Here is a 20,723-nt window from a genome sequence, read left to right on the forward strand (position 1 = left end):
GTCACGGTTGCTGCACAGCTTGACACCGAGAGCAGTGCCTAATGTAAAAACCAAGTTTATTCTCTTTGACCCCAAAAGTCTGGCAACACAAAATACTCTTATCTCATTTTAAGTTAAAAATAAGTCCATGTTTGAGCATCTACTCTGTTTCAGTTACTGTGCTAGGTGTTACAGAGTTAATTAAGTTGACAAGTAAATAACTATAATCAACACAATAAATACTCTCGTGGAGCCCTGGCTTTAGGAATACAGATACGGAGGAGATAAATTCTGCTGGGAGTGTTTGGAACATGCAGAGACGTAGTGAGCTGGGCAGAGTGAAGAGCACAGGTAAGCAATGGGGGTGTGAAACTGTCTGGCATGTGCAGAGAACGAAGGGGAGCTCAGAGTGACAGGAGCAGAGAAGGTCCCAGAGGCTAGGCTGAGAAAGAGAGCCAAGGCCCAACTGCAAAGTGTCTGAACTTCATCTCCGAGGAGGTGCCACTAAGGAGGAAGAACAGAACCATGAAATCCATCAGGTCCCATGAAAGGCCATGACCACAGCAGAGCCAGGGGACTGAAAAGGAAGGCAGAGACCTGAGAAACATTTAAGAGATGGAAGGGAGGGGCATTGCTGTGGAGAACTGAGGAGGAGTCCCAGATGGTCTCAAGTTCCAGCTTGAAGCAGGGTGGGGAGAAATATTTCTATCAAAGGGAAAGTATCAGTAGCACAGGTTTGGGGTGGAAGGAAAAAAATGACATTGGCTGTAGGAATACCCAGACCTTCGAGCTGCCTCACACATGCATTTGTCTATGCTGGTATTTTGCCTCGGACTGCTGCTCCATTCAGAAGCAACGATGATGTCATTTCAAATATGGCTATGTCATTTGATTTCTCTGCTCCTTATGGGGCTATGTTATTTCCTTTGGGTATACCACAGCCTTAAATTGTATGGACATCTGGGATAGGTTGGCAGTTAGAAACATTAAATTCTTTAAAAGGACTAAAGTGGACTCTCTCCACACCAAGTTTCTCTGTTAGTGTAAATGGGAATTGATTGGACTTACCTGTCTACTGCCAGACCTACACTAGAACCCTGGGGAGACCCTTGGGCCCAGGACCAGCACTAGCCTCTCCCCAGTCCATCTTCTGTTGACCTTCTCCATTCCATTCTTGACCTTGACTTCTGCCAAGTTCAATTCTGAGAGCTGATAATGAAAGCCATGGCTTTCTAATACATCCTTTTTTTTTTTTTTTTTTTGCGGTGCTAGGGATCGAACCCAGGGCCTTGGGCTTGCAAGGCAAGCACTCTACCGACTAAGCTATTTCCCCAGCCCCCATCCTTTTTTATGTAAACTTCAAGAACGCATCTGGCTCTGTCTCCGGTAGTACTAAGCCTCATTCTGGACAGCATTTGCCTTTGCTGTAAATAGAACAGTTTTTCTAGTTGGTTTTTTGTTAAAGTGTCTGGACCCAGGGTCTGATGACATCTTTAGATTTGGATTCTCAAAAGGCACTACCACTGTGCACTTGGCGAAAGGAAACACTTATACTTTACCAGTGAATGACTTTCATTTATCAAGTTCTCAGTTGGCACAAAAAGCTAAGGGCATGCAGTAAGTACTATCCTATAATGCTACTCATTTCTGAAAGCTTAAAACGATCACTGGTAGCTTTAGAGATGTTTTCTGGAAACCAAATACAGCAACAGCTTTGTTATTCCATTCCTAGAGAAACAGAAGATATGTAGTCCTTAATTCACTTTCACTTCCTTTGTGAACAACCAACCACAAAATAGTGTGATTCTATACTAGATCATGAACTCTTTGAGGAGAGAATTAGGTACAAATCCATATCTAAATCCACACCACTTGGTACAATCCATATTACATGGTTGGGGTCAAATAAATTTGGTTGAATTAATCAATGATCTGTGCCATGAGAATCTGCAAAGAGAATCATTATAACCACAATGATTGGGAATGTGAAATTATCTTGGCACTGGTAGCATGGGAGACAGAGTTTGTGACCACTGCCATAAAATGAGAACATATCCAGTGAATGAAGAAACTGCATCCATGGATAAGCAAAGTAGTCATCAAAACAACACTGGGAGATTTTTTTGTAAAGTCATAACTATGCTACATAAGCAATAAATTAAGAAGGCTGAGCATGTGAATAAAATTTAACATTGCCATAAATTTTATGACAAAGTTAATCTGACACATATTTAATGACATGCATAATCATTATTATGCAACATTGTAATCAGACATTAATAATAAGCAGTTCACACCAATGACTGTTAAGAGTCTTTCCTTGTGTTCAGTCAAACTAACTGCTTGGTATTTTTCTTCCTACTTAGTTGTGAATTCTCCATACCTACGGCTGCCATCAGTGATGATGGGCTATTCTGATGATATGAATAACTGAATCCTCTTTAATGCACTGATACAGAAACCCTGACTGAAGACTGTCTCAATCAGGTAAGGCTCTCTGCAGTCCCGCCACCACCTAACACATCCTAGGGAGAGGCACCCAGGGGCTCTGCCCACTGCCCCTAGACCTTGCCACTTTCATGGGGCCGAGCAACACCCACCTCTGGTACCTGGATCTTTGCCCTAATGGTTTTTCTGAAACTAAAGTAAGTCTGAAAAAAAAAAAAAAAAAAGCCTCTGTGACCCAAAGTATATTGAAATTGAGAAAATTGACAGTCCCCACTCAGAAGCTCTCACACTGACTGAAGGAAGCTTGTGGATAAAAACCTTCATCCAGAGTAGGCTTATATCCCACATGAACTCCCTGAGTTCCTCATGGACTGCCCACAGTGGTGTTAGTAACTTACCAATATGCTCTTCCTTTCCTTGTCTCACTTCTGCTTTCTCCTACCAGTGTTTCTGGAATCATATCCAAAATAAACCACCTGCACTTGAATTCTTGTCTCCAGGTTGACTTCTGGGGGACCAAAGTAAGACAGCACTCCAGTTACAGGACTGCAGAGCTCTAGGCTTCCTCAAGTATTCCCCGGGCATCTAGTCTACATGCATGCATCTGTGTGTCTGTGTGTGTGCATGTGTGTATGCAGCTGGGCTCTCCAGATACTGGCCAGTAGCAGGTAGCAGAAGAGCTGCATTCTAAGCTTGTGGCTGCTCCTGAGGGCAGCTCAGTTACCATGTTGTGGCCCACAGGAAGATAAAAGAACATGTGATCACTGGGAAGATGGAAAATGTTCTCTGGCTCTTTGACAAGCTGGAAGGGGGTGGAGGGCAGGCGTTCACCTGGCAAGCAGAGAGGTAGGGGTGAGGGAGGCACACATGAGAGTCTCGGTTGACAGTTCCATTACTTGGAAAAGGCTGCTCTAGATGCCAGATCCACAGCAATTATACAGTTCAAGCATCTCCAGGCAACAGATCTCTAGTAGTTCTGATGTTTAGATCAAGGGTTCCCAGCTCATCTTCTCGGCTGAGGAGCAAGGAGAGTCCAGAGACCAACCTTCATTCTACAGTTAGAGAAAAGGAGTTAAGCACCAACAGCCTTGGGAAGTCATGAAAGCACATTCGTGCTAAAGTGTAAATGACTCACAGGCCTTTTCTATTTTTATGGTGGGGAGATGCTTTAGAACATAAGGGCACTAATTATCTAAAGGGGAAGGAAGGAATGTTCCTGTTAGACAAAAGGCAGAGAAGGGGAAAGCTGGTGACAACCAAAACAAACCATCTCTTTTTATATGGTCAGCTCTCCCTAGTACAGCTCTAGGGGCATGGTGGGAACAAAGATGCCATGCACAGAGGTATCTTATGCCATCCTGCTGAAGTGGGTACAGCTTAGAGGGGACACCGATCAAGAAAGAGACTCACAGAGTGATTTAGTCCAAGACAGAAACCAAAATGTAATAGCCTCTATAAACCAGAGGAAAATTGAGTAGTGGTAAGAGCACAGGAAAGACCACTCCATCTCAAGTATGGAGACCTATTGGTAGTCCCCATGTCATTCTTCCTGCAATTTCAGGCAGATCACTTAAAGTCTCTGGACCTCAGTTTTGCCATATGCAAACAGGGGAAATACTACCAACACGTCCCCTCTCATAAAGGTGGCAATGAGGCTGTGTGGGGCACAACTGGAATTACCTGCTGCTATTAGCTAAAAACACAGTCCCTGGAGTCTGAATGAACAGGCTGAAAGCTGCACAGCACATTCTCACAGGGCACAGTGCAATCTATTTAACCTTTGGTTTCTCTTCAGCAAAATGAGATAAAAGTACCTAGTCCATTAAGATTATTTCAATGACTAATTGAAATAATGCATTATAGAATTAAGCATAGTACTTAGTACTTTTTATACTATTAAAAGCAATATAAAAATTTTATAGAGTATAATATGGATTTTTAGCACATTGAATATAAACTCTGCTTGTTATAATAATCTTTCAGATAGCTAAAGTCAGATTTTGATATGTAAATGTGGAAGCTTCTCTTTACTCTGCAAAAGAGGACTAATCTTATTACTAACATTGCCTAGTGGATATTGAGCTGCCCTGAGGCCCAACATTTAGCTCTAAAGATTAGTTTAAATATTTGCTTTGAATGGTATTTGAATTGCCAGATTCTAGATTTTTCTGGTTGACAAAGTCTCCTTTGTAATTTTGTAAAAAGGCTAAAATTGTTGTACTGACTACAAGAATGGATGTGTCATTTTCCAAGGTATATTAAAACCGTGATTCACTATAACTTTGTGCCTGCTGGCATAGAATCCAGAGTAACCTGAACTTTAGTTGGTGAAGAAACACTGAATGGAAGATCTGGGACATTATTTTAGCTATTCTTTCATTTTCAAGTCATTGTGGCTTATGTATGTTAGGACACTGGCTGTTTTCCTTTCCTACTACCTACTGTTTGCTGAACAAATGACTCAATACCTTTCTATTTCATAATTTTTTAACAAAAAATAATTTGATAGCCAAATCAACACTAGGCATTATAAACTAGAAGCACACATATGCACAAATCTGATGGCATCACCTGGTTCATGGACCCTTACTACAGTTTCCTCTCAGGCACATTCTTTTATGCTAAGGGGCCAACAGAACATGACTACCAGGCAGATGCATTCTGGAAAACAACAAAAAACAACCACATCTGAAACAAAATCTTACACACCTCAAAGTCATGCTTAATTAAGTTTGGGAATGTAATAAGTTCATCAGGTTAAACTTTGGATTGCTTGGTGTTTCCTATGGGACTTCCCTGTCTAATATACAATGGTTAGAAAACACTTTGCAAATTACTAATCTGATCATACCACAGAAGGAAAATTCATATTTTTTACAACACAATTAGGAAAATGAGGTCGGTCTTTATAAAATGAAGCTCTTTTTGGTGGTATCATAAGGTCAGGTCAATCACCTTGTCAACGCAAAAAGGATAGTGATAGGTACAAAAGTGGGGCAGGAGAGGGGCATCAGAACAAAGGGCTTCTGTAAGTGATGGGAAAGAAACAGCAGTAGCACATTTCAATAAAATGAGACTTTAACATATCTGAAATATTAAATCTTCAAAATGACCAGAAAGGATACATGATTCACAAACTCATTAGGTCCTGTAAAATCCCCAATGGGGAAGTGCAGTGTGTATCAACTACACATTCAAACCCATCAGTTCACTTTGCACAGTGTCATTTACTTCTTCACATCTTACCAATATATTTTTCCAGAAAGACATTATTGGTGAATTGTCCACATCTACTACTAGCCATTATCATATAACCTGGCACAAAGCAGGCATTCTTCTTACAGTTAAAAAAATTTGAATGGAATAAAAATTAGAAAAATGAATGTCCTATTATTATGTTGTGGCCAGGTTTAAGGCATATGAATTTTATCTTCATACCGGAAGTGATGAAAGCCTAGATGTTAAAAAGTAGTGCAGTATCAGCAACGCATTATCCTCGATGCATTCCCAAAATGTCAAATGGCAAAAGCATCACTTACATAATTGCTTGTAGTTTATACCTTTGTTTTCGTCTTTTCTCTGTGCATCCTTGTAACAATTTTTTTAAAGTAGAACATAATTGTTATGTTAACAGCTGTAGAAATAATTACAAGGTATGGAAAAGCCAATAATCTCTTTATGGCAGTAATATATATGGAACACCATTTAGGAACAGAGGAGAAAGAAGAAAAGAGAGAAAAAGGTTTATCATCTTTAAGAATTTTCAAACTAAACCTCATTGCTGAAAAGCAAAAAAATATTCGTATGTAAGGTCAAATTAGGGTTAACTACTAGTTAAAACACCACATAACCATCATCTGAGTCAGCAGAAGTGCCTTTTTGAGGGACAGTGTTACAGGAGGAAGGGAACAGGTTTTTAGAGGCAGGCAGAAAATAATCTCACCTCTGCCAGTTGAATGATCTTGGCAAATCAATTTACCTCTGCTGTACTACATTTAAACGTCCCCAAAACTGATATTAATAAGCACCTGAAAGCCACATGTTGAGGTGAATATGCCTATGTCTGTGGAAGTTATGTTAGTTTTTCAATATAAAGCACTCTGCAAATGTAATCTGTTGCTTTGTTTTGCCAATTGTCAAATATACTACTTAATTCCATCCAGATATATATACCTGTGTAGGTTCCTAATGGTGTTTTCTGAATGGTTAAAGATAATTTCCCTAATGGGATTAACATGATGCTTTTCTTAAACATGTAACCTTGAGTCTGCTCCACAAAAAAATGCTTTGATTGAAGCAATGCACATAATAAAGGTTATCCTTGTTTTTTAGACGTTAAATATCATTCACAAAAGAGAACTACTTTTTGAAAAAGATGTGTTTGTGCTGGGAAGAAAGGATTCCTACTTCTAATTATGAATGATTTATGGGTGAAAGCAAACAAGGACCTGTCTGAGAGACACTTCTATGAGCATCCTCATGTGTGGTTTCTGAGGTTGAAGAAAAAAGTGCCTTGATAGTACCAATGGATATATGAATTTCAATGTTATTAAAAGGAAACTCTCTTTTAGACATCTAAGAAAACTGTATTAAAATGCATTTCCTGAGGTTTGGAAGCAGGAGAACACCAGAACACAAAAAAAGATCAAAAGAAGTCATAATCCTAACCCAAAATAATAAATCAATGTGTTGATACACATCCTACCAGTCTTCTATAAAAATGCAATTTACAGAAATATTATAATTAAAAAAATACTTCCTATAATAATTTTGCCTCTTGTTTTTTTCCTATTTAGTATCAAATATATTTTTTGTGGGAATTAATTTGGAGATTGTCTCAAAAACACAGGGAAAATATATTTTAATTGAAATAATTCAGTGGGAATGGAGAGATCATGAAGGGCCCCAAATATTTCTCATGTCACTGGAATGAAGCAAATAAATTCTCATTTAAAATAAATGGGCATAACCAAACTGATTTAGGTCTCCATATTTATCCTCTTGTTAAAACCAAACCAAAACAAAACAAAAACAAAAACCAACCCTGTAGTTCTATCTAGCAACAATGTTTAGGGAACAAAAGAAAAGGTAACTCTTAATTCGCAATATGGTCATTCCTTCATACCACCAAACGCCATCTATTTATCAGTTCCATCCCTCAGGCCTAAGAATGAATCTTCCTGAAGCAATGACAGAATTTTTGCCAAGTGACTAGGATGTAAACACCCTTTTGGTTGCAGAATGAGACATATGCTCTAAAGAGAGTGGTTCAAAACAGGCAAGAGGGTTTCTATGGAGCAAATGAGAGTCCTCCGAAAAGGCTTCATCTTCAGAGCTTCCTCTGCGCTTGCGTGGTAGCTCTTTGTTTCATCCATGGTAATGGCGGCACACCGTTTTTGTGATTACTTACACTAATGAACTGCTATAAATTTGTTTTATTTATTTATTTATTTATTATATTCCAGTGAGCCCTAACTTCAGCCTCTGTGCAATGCTGAGGATGCATCCTATATTCTAGACTCACCTTTGGCAAGGTGTACTCAGCACTGTGGGCAATTTCCACGGGAGAATATTCTATTTAAAGAACTACTGTCCCAGCATAATACAAAAAAATCATTTATGAAGATGCAAGAGACACGGAAACCTCTGTTATGTTTACACAAGCACAATGTTAGAGCCTCCCTTCCCCACTCCCCAGTGGGGTGGGGGAGAGTTCTCATTTGTCAAAAGAGGGATACAGGCAAAATGGAAAATCCCCCAGAGGGGCTGTGCACATACATATGGCTTCTTGAGCCCAAAAGTGTAAGGTCAAGACAGGCAAGATGCTGGTTCTCTGATGCAAAAGAGGAAGGGAAGGAAGGAAGTCTGATCCAGAAGCAAAGTCTCTGTACATCTTAGTTTTGACTTCAAACACAGATATCAAATTTTTCTCTCAGAGAGTACATTTTAAAATAGAATATTTTAAAAACAAGGAATATTTAAAGGGCACATCAAAATTTATTTTAAAAAAATTTCAAAGACTAAAACCCAGGAAACCACTCTCAAATGACAAAATGTGCTAATGCAACATCATAACCACCTTCACCTTTAATTTTCAGGCAGCCAGACTCAATCTTTGAAGTTGCTTAAATTTAAAAACAGAAATGACAACATAAAATTTATAATGTTGATTTTCCAATTAAATCCCTAGATAGAAATGGAAAAAAATGTAAATGTCATATAGAAAACAGTCAAATCCTGAGTATCTTTTAAAGAATATTTCAACAGAAAAAAAACTGGCTCTCATAATTGTGTAACTGCCTGGATTAGGTGGTCACCCTGATCAATAAGGTGGGGAATATTTCTGAATTAGAGTGATAGATTTATAAGGAGAATAACATGACTGCTAAAAAATCTAACCTCTTGCTCAGATACCTTCCACAGAGAGCAGGATGTTTTGCTGGTTTTGTTCACTGACAAATGTCCATTCCCTACAAACCATATCACGTGATAGGTGTTCAATACATGTTTGTTGAATGAATACTGGGGGTGGGGGGAGCCAGGTACAGCAGCATAGGAAACTTAGGGAGAACTTGTCTCCATATAAAAAGGATGAGGATGTAGTTCAGTGGTTGTTCAATTCCCAGTACATGTACATGTACACACACACACACACACACACACGATGTATTTGTGAAACTGGGTCAATTGTGCATATATTGTTATTGCAGTACAAAAAGAGTCTTAAATTTGGGGATGAGAACTTTTAGTGGAATATATCTATCCATCAATATTAAAGAAATATATTGTTGTCTGGACTTTTATACAGCAAGAAATGCCACTGGCCAAGAGCAAACTCACCTGGCAGTAGAGAATATACTTGAGTTCTAATTCTGAAACTCTTGCTACCTTGGTACCTGATCAGCATGTGCCCATGTGCCAGGCAAAGGCTAATCCCATAGAAGGTTTCACTCCATCCTTACAGTCAGTCTTTAAGGTAGACACCTGTTATGTGATGGTGAGGATACTAAGTGCAGAGGTCATTTAGCTCATCACAGGGCTCACACCTAAAGAGCACTGGAATGGAACTTTAGCCCTTCCTTGCATTCTGGTTTCAGAGTCACTATGCAAGAACCACTGTGTTGTGCACACTGTCTCAGGGGAATTTAACCTCTCTGGGCCTCAGTCTGTAAAACATAGGCAACTGACTCAATAAGAATTATGGTTTGGCAATTGAGGTTCAAGGTACTCCAAAATTCTGGTCTTTACCTAAAAATTCTATAGAAATCTCACCTCAATAATACCCTAGTATCTTAATATTGTTGCTGCATTAAATATTAAATATTGGCACCAATTTCATAGTAATAGAAGCTTAAGAAGTCTTCATGATATTTTATAATATGGCGTCAAAGCCATAAATAAATTCTGACGCATCTGTAATTACTTAAAACTGTTAAAAGTGTGCAGTGTTGCCAAAACAATCAGAGGAAATAGGAATTCACCCAGCTTGTGCTTCTAGACCAGTAAGCCATAGGATTGAATAGATATTTTGATTGAATTTATTTTAGCTTTCAATACAAAGCATGGATAGCTTACTGGTCAAAGATTACTTTCTAATTGCTTTGTATTTCCTAACTAGCCTTTAGTATCATTTTGGTAAAACCAATACTAGGATACAGGTGTAAAATGGATAGTTAAATAAAACATCTGATTAAAAGTCCCTCCTAAGTATCTAAATATTGAAATATATTTTGTGACTTCCTTCCAATCTGTTATTTGAAAATCTAAAACATTGCCTATTTTATATAACAATAAAATTCTTATTTGTTTAGAGCATGCACAGATAAAAGTTTACAAGCTTAAAAACTGAATAGTAGGAATTGTCATACTTTCCCAACAATAAAATACATTTTGGTACACCTTTCATATTTTAAATAAAATAGCTTTATGAGTTCACAAAATAATATGATACTTCTCAAGATACTAACATATTCTTGTGCTGCAATACTATAGGATGAAAGCTACTTGGAAATTTAGTATTTGCTACTTTAAGAAATATTTCTTTTAATATCTTCACCTTAATAGTCTCAAGACTACATATATAAACTTACATTTATCAGTACTAAATTCTTAAAATTTATGAAGAATACATTTTTTGGAGTATATAACTTTGGTAATGTCAGGCAGCTAATTTAAATTTTGGATCAATCAGGTTTAATGTACCACAATTTTTTCTATGATACCACTAATGACCAAACAACTAATGGTTACCAAAAAGGATAAAATGTATCAAATTTATTGGTTCTGAAGGTGAAGCAAGGTTTTACACTGATACAGTATATCCATGAGCTCTCAGGAGGAAATAAAATTAAATTCCCTTCAAATGGACAGACTTTAATGAAAAGGTGTTGGCAGGGTGAGGAGACCAACATGAGATGCGGAGAACCCATGGACTGGCAAAGCTCCACCCTCAGGCGGAAGACGGACAGGGAGGCGTGTTACCGCGGTGAGAGCTGAAGCTCCCGGAGGCAGGGCCACTGAGCAGGAGTTATGATACTGAGGGGGAAGCCACAGCCAGGGACTTATCCTCGTCATTTCTTCACACTACCTGGCTGAAATAGGCAGGGGGCAGGAAGAAATACCCTAATTTCTCTGTCCTCATCTGTGATCTCTTGCTGGTATCCTCCACTGGCAGACTCAACTGAAAGCCCATTGAGAGGGGCTGGCTTCAGGGGGCCAGAGCAGGGAAGAAGACAGAATGGCTCGGTGCTGGGGAGCACATTCCTCAGCCAGCTTAATTGCTTATGCATATCTGTCACTGAAGCCTGATGCGTGTGTCAGGGGAGACCCAGCATGCTTCTCTGATCTAATTTCTAATAGAAAATATCATTTGAGTATTTTCCCCCCTGAACAGAATATTTTTAAAAAATACAACCCTTCACCCCGATGTTCTGCATTTTTTCCCCTTCAAAATATTTACTTTATTTGGTTTATTTTCCTCCTTGTAACATGGAAATTCATTATTCAATAAATCCTCTAGTTATTAGGGGACTTTTCTCTAAGACCCCATCCTAAGAGCTTTCTGAACTGGGGGAAGTTTTTATATACTCATCAATGAATATAAGATGCAGGAAATTTCCCTGAGATTCCTATTAAAATTGGTAATAACTTTTCCCAAATGTTAATCCAGTCACCTACAGATACCACTTACCATTGCTTTGATAAATGTCGAATGCATTTGAAGTACATCCCTGAAATAATGCTCTCAAATCTGTTAATTTTATATTAAGTAAAATAAATTTTGTCTATCTTTTGGTTATAGGATAAAGGTACACAAACAGAAGACTTCTTAGTAAAACCGGAAGAAAGTCATAAATGTGAGTTCTTCAGCTTTGCATCGCTGGCTAACAGGACATCCTGGTCTTGCACACCGTCAGCCCTCCATGAATGTTTGCTGAATTGGCTAAACCTTGGTTTGTTCCCATAATCAACCCTCCCAAACAGCACACAGATAATTACTTCTTGGAAAAATTCCAACTTGTGTTTGATGTTACCTATGTGTTTTTTCCTCTCAAAAGCAGTTCTATAGGATTATGTTTTTTCCCTTGACCTTAGTGTCATCTGCTTGAATAACCGCTTCATACAAAATTCCTGCCAGCATACACCACAGCAGATTCTAGGCATCATTTTGAAAATGGTGTCAGCATCTTTTAATTGAGAAGACATACAGTCTCTCCTTCTGAACACAGGCTAAGAAAATGCATAGTTTGGTATTAACATAAGAGTTAAAGATATTTTAATTGTATTCTTTGATTTTTTAAGATCAAAAAAATTTTTTAAAGATTCAAAACCTGGCCTTCGTTAAAAAATATCACTGCCTTTCCTGCATGTAATAAAGGTGTCCAATTACAAAGTTAATTTTGAAATATAACTTTTAAATTTTAAACAGCAAAAATGTTGCATTTAATATAAACAAAAATAGGCAAGAAATGCAAGCCCATGAAGATGGAGGTGTTAGTGAAAGTTAAAATATTATTTCATAATTCATACAGCTCAGAATGTTCCTATATTTTATAGTGTGGCTCTAGGGATTAACTTTAAATGACCTTGACCCTTGCTACCTAAATTTAACACTCTTTAGAACAAAGTAGCCTTTCTCGTCTGCTTTAAGAGCAAATGAACCAAGTTCTAGAAATGATACTGTCTGGGCCTTTGAACCAAGACTAAAAGAGATGAAATCCTTTTTGATGTGTATAAACATTAGAGAATCCATTTTGATTTAATAAAAGGAGGACTTTGTTTCATATCCTGTGAGAAAGTGTTCCCCTTTTCCTGAAAATTCTCTCATTCCAACAGAGGGTTCCCCTCTTCCAGGGTGGGGTAGGGAGCAAGTAAGGTTGCCATGAATATAAAATATTGATCAAGATTCACTTCTCAAAATGCACTGTGGTGAAAAATTCAGAGCACACTGAGGAAATAAACCTTTGACTTCTTCAAAATGTAAAGCCCCATTTAAAGCCAAAGGTAAATAATATAATAGCAATGGTATAAATTGTTATTTTGCAGTTCCCTACATCTTTATAACACATTACTTTAAAAGCTTCAGAGAAATGGCTTTTAAAATGTTATTCCAACACTTGAAAATTTTTAGAAAGTTCACCCTATGGTCACATGTTTCAGACACTATGAGATTTAAAACTTTTCCTTTTTAGACTGAGATTTTCATTTGTTTTCCTTAATTGAGGAATAATGAGGAATTTTAGGTAGCTCTTCATAAAGAAATGAATTTTTCACCTTTCTAGGAAACTAATAATGAAAAGACAAAACCAATTCCTACAGATCATTGCTTTAAAAATCTTTTAGAATAGAATGTTACAATTATTTATTTATACTTACATGGCTCTACTGTTTAAGGGTCACTGACTTCAAAGTCAAATCAAATAATATCATGGTTGATAGTATCTAACTTCATGTTTACCTGAGGTCTTGAAGACTGAAAAGGACCGTGACAAACCCTGATTTACTGTTTCAGCTGTCCCATTATTCTTTATCACTATTGTTCTTGTATGGAAGGTACAGCTGCTGATCCTTTGCGAGGAACTAGGGTAGATGTCTGAGGTTGCTGCCTGCCCAGCAGCCCTTTTCTAATGTCCCTCTCTTCTAGACTATGGGGAGCAAACACCAAAAAATCCTTCCTAGGAGACAGCAACTGGATCCAATCTTAGTCAACCAAATGGAGAGGGAGTGACAAGACTCAAACAACCCTTGCAAGAACCGTTATGGGAATTTAGCTGCAAAAATTGACCAAAAAAGTGCTCTCTTTTTCTTGCTAGGTCTAAGTTGGTAGTACCTTCTCAGGGGGTATCATATGGAAACAATCTGTCTAACAGTGAATCTGAAACTGGAAAAGAGATTGTGGTAACCTTGACTGACAGGCCCAACCATGCCTTACTTAAATGGCAAGACCGACCCTAAATTTCTGCATAATATACATGAAATTCTTAAACTAGTTTAAATTGGTATTGTCACTTGTAGCTAAAAGAATTCTGACTCCATAAAACAGGACAAGTCTAAAAATAAACAGGACTAATTTTGAGGTTTCTAATGGGCTTTTGCCTCATATATGACTTCCTTTAATCCTCACAATTCAGTAAGACATCTATCTATTAACGGTAAATAATATTCATTGGATTTTGAACACATACTACATGGAAAGGGATGGGGAAAGCTAGAAGAGTGATGGATTTGAAATCTCACATGGGAGAAAAGTGAAGGTTACATATATCAGGGCTTAACGGAAGCAAAGAACAAACACTAATTCCAGAATGATACATTAGGAGTCTCTTTTAAGTAGCCCAGTCTAGAGGTGGTGTACCCCAAATGGGCAGTCTTATAAGAGTGGCTCAAACAATAGAACACAGAGTCAGGCCAGCTGTGAGGGCCCTTAGACTTTTCATATCTAAGTGGGTGCAGCCACTGTCACTGAGGTAGGAAAAGAAGAGAAGCTGAGTTTGGGCGACAGGGAGAGAGACAAAAGTGGGATTCAGTTAATCATGCCTGCAGGATACACAAACGCAGAGGTCCAGCAGGCCCTTAACATGACAGGTCTGACCACAGAGAGGCTGAGGTGGAAATACAAGATGGAGGATTACTGGCAGATAATGGCATTTCAGGGTCCGGCATTGCCTGCTAGAGCCCCAATAAAGAGAAAACCAAGAGGCTGGCAAACACCTGCTTGTAGGTAATACTAGTCCTATTTGGACGCTCCATGAAAACAGGCTCCACTCCCCGCCCCCACCCCCGCACCCCAAGTCTCTTGCTCTTGGATGCAAGCTGAGAAGGCCGGCACTCTGGAGGCACTCAGTAAACATCTGTGGAATGACTGACAATGTTGACAGCGCCAGGGCACTGAGAGTATGAGACTGGTTCTACATAGGTGTTTTTCCTGGTACCTGCCACGGTTGGAGCTGCCAGTCCTGGCCACTGCACTGGATGCAGTTTCATTATTCAGCTCTCACCTCTTAAATTAGTTCGAGCTCTCACATTAGGTGTAATCACAGCTGGCAATGCTTTCTTGGGATGTCTCAAAAAGACAGAAGCTGAAAAAATACATTCTTGTTTTAATTTAAAGGCAAGCTGCTGCCTCTTTATCCACCGCTTCCCTTTCTCCTGGCCCACCTGGTGACCCGGCAAGCCTCAGATGCCGGGTGGAGATGGGGTTTCTCCCAGTAAATCTTTAAACTATCGGGTAAGTTGCAAAGAAGAGGACAGATGTGGCTGCTGGGGATTACAAAGGCAGTGTCCCCGCGAGTAGAGACTATCCTGGGGGCAGCAGACCCTGTCAACCATAAGCCGCGATGTGGAGGAGTTGCCGTCAGCAGGGACTCCGCGTTTCTCCAGATTCCAAGGTTGGCGCCAGCCGACCACTGGCCCAACGTCTATGGCTCAGCTGAACATAGTAGCTTCAAGGCCACCCAGCAGAGACCAGAGCGCCAAGAGCCTCATAAGCATCCCCCACCCGCCTTTGCTTGGGATCTGAGGCCGGCACCTTTGCTTTGGAATTGACAGATCCGCTGGCTCTCCAGCCTCCGTTTAAATGCGCTCCTCCATCCTTCAGGTATCTGCCATCCCACACCCAAGCTGGGGCGCTCCCTTCCTTTTCCAATCTCCTCCACAGTTCCTTTCTCCCAGTTAACAAACCTGTATTTTTACTTTCACCTTTGTGAATACGTGTGTGTTTGGTTTTAAGTCTACGAGTGGGGAAATAATTCCTTTGGGTCAAAATGACCCTCGAAAAATCGCCCATAAATGATTTGGTGTCAACGCTCAAGGCAACGAAGAGCACTTAGTACATGTGGATAAAGCATGAAGAAAAGGTGCACAGAAGTACGGATGCAAAATCTAAATTTTAAATGCAAAAGAGAAAAAACTATTAAGTAAACAGCCTGTGCGCGATGCCCGGTACTTGCTACTACCTCGCACACGGGATTGTAAGGGGCACGAAGGTTAGCCTCAGAAGCAGGCCTCATTCGCTTCTGCCCACCAACGCATCCTCAGCTCCTGGCCCAGTGCCGGGTACTTCATACAGGTTCAATAATTTATCCTGAATAAGTGACGAATGAATAAGTGAACGAATCAACGCTCCACCTGCCCTCCGGAGCCCGTAGAGCAAGTGCTTTGATGGGTGGGAAAGAGCGGGAGGCCGAACATCACTCTGGCGGCCGCGAGCTGGGGAAGGTACCACCAAGACCCTGAAACCCCAGCGCCCAGTCTGAACACGAAGCCTACCGCCTGGAGCCCGGAGAGAGCCAGCACCCCACTGCGCCACGTGCGCCTCCCCCTGAGACCACGGCGCAGGCCCCGCCCCTACCGCGCACGCACGCGCTCTGCAGCCCGGCCGCCCGGTCAGCCCCTAGACAGGACAGCCCCGCACGCCGGCTGCCCCGCGCACCTATGCCCACTGGGGGGCGCTCCCCTTCCACCCCGCGCACCCACACGCGGGCGCCTCTTGGTCCTCCGCGATTCTACTAGCGACCCTGGCGCGCGCCGCCTCCTACCTGAGGGCCGGCGAGGGAGGCGCGAGGGAAGGGCCGAGGGGGCTGAACGGAATCGTGGTGTGAGGCGGGAGGCGAGAGCGCGAGCGGCCGCGGCAGACGGTCCGGACGAGGGCGCGCAGCGCGCGCGCGCGCTCCCCGCCCTCGCTCCCTCAGTCGACTCCCGGCCAGAGCCCAACCCTGCTGCCGCGCGCCGCCCGCCTCGCCGCGCCTAATAACAACGGCGCCCAGGGTCAGGTGGCCGCGCGCGGACAGGACTGCCATTGGCCCGGCGCGGAGCGCGGCGCGTCATGATTGGATAGAGGGTGGAGCCTTATCCGGGAGGAGGCGGGGCTACGGAGGGAGGCGGGCCAGGAGGGGCGGGGGCGGGGCCAGGCCGCGGTCCGCGCCTTTGTGCCCGGCGCGCGCTCACCGCCGGCTCCGGCTGCAGCGCCCGCTGCATCAATAATTCAGAGCGGCGGCGGCGGCAGCAGCGGCGGATGCGGGCAGGAGGCGGCGGCAACAGCGGGGACCAAGCAGCAGCGGCTATGCATCCAAGTGCGGCTGGGCAGCCGCGGCACCCCTGAGACCCGGGTGGGGCTCCCGGAACATCGCGCGGAGGGACGCTTGTCCCGGAGTGCGAGGAACAGCAGTTGTGTTCGGGGCGGCGTCGGCGAAGCTGCGCACGGAGCTGAGGAGGGGGCTTCGGAGTAGGGCTGGGGAGGGGGGGCGGCTGGCGCAGGCAGCCCCCGGGGTGGGGGCGGGGTGGGCGCGGGCGGCGCGATGCTGGGCGTCGTGGAGCTGCTGCTCCTGGGGGCTGCGTGGCTGGCAGGCCCGGCCCGAGGGCAGAATGAGACGGAGCCCATCGTGCTCGAGGGCAAGTGTCTGGTGGTGTGCGACTCCAACCCCACGTCGGATCCCACGGGCACAGCTCTGGGCATCTCTGTGCGCTCCGGAAGCGCCAAGGTGGCTTTCTCTGCCATCAGGAGCACCAACCACGAACCGTCCGAGATGAGTAATCGCACCATGATCATCTACTTCGACCAGGTGAGTGCTTCTTCCTCCCGCGGCATGCAGATTGATTGGTGGGGGTTGGGGGGAGCGGTGGAAGACGGATGTCCGATCCTGTTCAAGGGCTCTGCGGAGGCGCGGGGATGACAGTCTAGAACTGAATCCTGTCCACTCCCCTTGGTTCCCGTCTCGTTATAGGTACTAGTGAACATCGGGAACAACTTTGATTCAGAACGCAGCACTTTCATCGCCCCGCGCAAAGGGATCTACAGTTTTAACTTCCACGTGGTAAAAGTCTACAACAGACAGACCATCCAGGTCAGCTGCCGCCTTGGGGCCAGGCCCCGGCCCCCGTAGGGGACTGCTAGCCTCAGGGGTGCTCAGGCAGTATAGAGGTGGGAGACGGAAGTGACAGCTGCATGTGCCCCGGGCTGCTCCGAGGGAAAGATAGCGGGGCCTCACGGTTCTGTGACTTGGACTGTCCCCTGCTTTCCCTTTCGCTGGCTCTTGGAACCCAGTCCCATCCCAGAGACAGTTTTCTGCTTCCGCCTTCTCGGTCCCTCCTAATGGGGACTTTCTGTAATGATTGTGGATGGCACCGCAGACAGCTCCCGTTTTCATCAGCTTCCCGAGACTCCCGCCTTCTCCACCACCGACTGTACTCTCGCCGCAGCCCCGAAGCCTGCGGGGCGGCTCGTATGCTTGCTTTTAACACTACGGACAGGATCTTTCCCCTAAGCTGACGCCCGGTGCGGGCATCCCTTTCCTGACGGATAGTGGGTTTTTGAACTAGCAACTCCGAACCCTGTCGGATGAAGGCTGGAGAGAGATGGGAGGGGTCGTAGTGCCACTCCCTCCTGGCTCCAGCCACGTTCCATTCAGCACTTGCAGGCTCGCCAGGTCTCCAAAGAGATTCAGATTTTCTTTTGAGCGCAGACCGAGGTTGAAAGCGCTGCTGGGGAGAGGACGCTTGGCCCTTGGCTGCCGCTGCCGCAGCAAGGGCAAAACCAGTCAGTGGCGAGCACGGCCAGAGCTGGGGCGGGCACTGAACTGGTGGTTTAGAGATAAAGCAGAGAGCAGCTCGGCCTGCGATGTCCACCCAGCCAGAAGCCTTGTCCTGCTTCTCTGTTACCTCTCCACAGTGTCCCGGCAACTGGTACTGGGAGGGACCAAGATTTTTGTTTTCTGGGTGCCAGGAGCAGAGTTGTCTGAGTTTCTTTTTGAGGCTGGCGAAAGGTCTCAGGACATTCTAAAGCCACCGCGGGTTCATTAAACGGGTTAATGCACAGCGGGATTTACTTGGGGCGCTCATTTGAGAAACTGGAATAAGGGTGAATCCATTTAGCAGGCAGACCCTTCCTTTCCCACAGATCTGTGGTCTTTCCGTCCCCATTGGACCCTCAGCAGTAAGCTGCAAAGCCCCCTTACTCTCGCCACCCCCTGTCAGCCAGACCTTGGCGGCTCTTACCCAAGCGCGGAGGACCGCTTCTCTATCGCGGCTTAGGGACCAGCCTAGGTTGCGCCTCTGAAACAGGCTTTTCTCTTTCTAGGTGAGCCTCATGTTAAATGGGTGGCCGGTGATTTCAGCATTCGCTGGCGACCAGGACGTGACCCGGGAGGCTGCCAGCAACGGAGTCCTAATTCAAATGGAGAAAGGCGACCGAGCATACCTCAAGCTGGAGCGGGGGAACTTGATGGGGGGCTGGAAGTACTCGACCTTCTCGGGATTCCTCGTGTTTCCCCTCTGACTGGCCCAGAGCCTGGATGGAGGCCGGAGAGGGGGCAAGGCAGGAGAAACGCAGGAGGGGGAGAAAAAGTCTGAAATTAGGAGGGCGAGAAAGTAGCACCACTTGAAACTTCCTACATGTTCACTGGCTATATCTGGGCAAAAATGTGCGCATCTGCGGTTGGACAACTTTGTCCATTTCCTTATTAGGAGAAGTAAATTCCGCTTAGCTCTGCGCACTCACATTTCCAAAAATAAACTCGCCTCCCCCATTCCAGTTTCAGTAATCAAGAAAGTGACTGCCTCGTCATTCTTACCCCCATGTTCTGTTCCCAATCATTTATTTAAAAGAAACTTTGTACTTAACTTATAATGTGAAATCTTTCTCCCTACCCCTCCTCTAAATCCTTCCACTTACTGAACCCTAAAATGCTTCTCTCCCTTTCCTTTTAGTTTGGAGAGGGGGTAAGATTTTTGTTTTCTGTTTTTGCTTTGGAATGGGGAGGTAGTTTTAAATTGACAAGTATTGCTCTTCTTAAAACACTGCTCAAGAGTTAATTAGCTGAAGATACTCTGTATTCTCAGCTGCTTGCTAGCTGAGAAAGGACTCACCTTAGTGGTGATTGGTTTAAAATATACATAAATATATATCATTTGTAACGAAGAACTCTTCCCAGTGGAAACTGGCCGTATTTCTGTATTTCTATGTCCTATTCGGAGTGATCGTGAAATCTAAGGCTGCTCGATGTTCTGATGCTTGTCAATGCCCTCGTGCTCTGTGGCTCCACAAGGAGGTTCTTCCGGACACTTCCTCGTCCTCTGTAACATACGTGTGAATAGCCAAGATTTAATTTTGCTTTGATCCAATAAAGTCGAAGTGGGACTTTTATTTTTCTGAATCAGCTTTCTAAACTCCGCAACTTCCCCAGTTGTGAAGTTGGGGGCCTGGGGTGCCGAAGGGCTAGCAAGGTTCAGAGACAGGAGACTTGGGAGAACGCCACCAGAAAAAGACCAGGCGCAGTGGCTTCCTGGAAAAGCTAGTCCCGCGCTTCTTGCAGCAGGCCTAAGACCAGCCCTGCCTTCGCCTGTGCTGGCTTTGGCACAAACGTAAGAAATGTGGCCGAAATTGTGGTAGGACCAGGCTTCCGTCATCGGCCTGGGAGTGAAGTTTGGGTCTTTTTGAATTCCAAACACATCAGGAATCAACTCAATTCGAAGACCCGTACCAGCCTGTCAGCTTCCCCACGCCTTCTGTCCCTGGATGTCCCCAACCCTCATCCGCTCCGCAGTTCCCGAAGCAGTGTACGTTTTATAACACCGCCTCTGAATTCCGAGTCCACCCGCCGGATTACCCGGGTGTCCAGGACCGGTGATTGCGCTCATTCGCAAGACTTTTGTTCAAGAGGTTCGTCCAGGAGTTTTGATTGTATCGGAACACAATGTGAAAGCAAAATTGAAATAAACGACTTCATTTTAAGTCTGGAAGGCTGGCCCAATAGCTTCGGCGGCAGGGAGCGTGGGCAACGCGAAGAGGGTGGGCGGCAAGG

The 20,723-nt window shown here is 43.6% G+C and overlaps 1 protein-coding gene and 1 long non-coding RNA gene across 4 annotated transcripts in view; one reads left to right on the forward strand and one right to left on the reverse strand.

Moving 5' to 3' along the window:
- Positions 1–16,707, reverse strand: part of LOC124967290 (uncharacterized) — a 53,549-nt gene extending 36,842 nt beyond the window's left edge. Inside the window, exons 1-3 of one of the 3 annotated variants that reach the window (XR_007105504.1) lie at positions 16,464–16,707; positions 3,259–3,479; positions 2,826–2,935 (exon numbers count right to left, since the gene is read on the reverse strand). This is a non-coding gene — a long non-coding RNA (uncharacterized LOC124967290). The remainder of the gene's footprint in view (positions 1–2,825; positions 2,936–3,258; positions 3,480–16,463) is intronic. The other 2 variants (XR_007105505.1, XR_007105503.1) reach the window with 2 other exon arrangements.
- A 138-nt stretch (positions 16,708–16,845) lies between these two features.
- Cbln1 (cerebellin 1 precursor) lies at positions 16,846–20,065 on the forward strand. Its single transcript, XM_047528926.1, has 3 exons — positions 16,846–17,486; positions 17,649–17,768; positions 19,001–20,065. Exons 1-3 carry the CDS (start codon positions 17,223–17,225, stop codon positions 19,196–19,198), a joined length of 582 nt encoding a protein of 193 aa, XP_047384882.1. The 5' UTR covers positions 16,846–17,222; the 3' UTR covers positions 19,199–20,065.
- Positions 20,066–20,723: the final 658 nt, after the last annotated feature.

The sequence above is a fragment of the Sciurus carolinensis genome, chromosome 16, assembly GCF_902686445.1.
Source record: "Sciurus carolinensis chromosome 16, mSciCar1.2, whole genome shotgun sequence".
Lineage (NCBI taxonomy): Eukaryota > Metazoa > Chordata > Mammalia > Rodentia > Sciuridae > Sciurus > Sciurus carolinensis.

Bases quoted from the DNA above. Each gene is read 5' to 3' on its own strand.
- Cbln1 (XM_047528926.1), top strand. From the start codon at position 17,223: ATGCTGGGCGTCGTGGAGCTGCTGCTCCTGGGGGCTGCGTGGCTGGCA. The intron at 17,487-17,648 runs GTGAGTGCTTCT...GTCTCGTTATAG, and splicing joins TGATCATCTACTTCGACCAG to GTACTAGTGAACATCGGGAA. The intron at 17,769-19,000 runs GTCAGCTGCCGC...TTCTCTTTCTAG, and splicing joins ACAACAGACAGACCATCCAG to GTGAGCCTCATGTTAAATGG.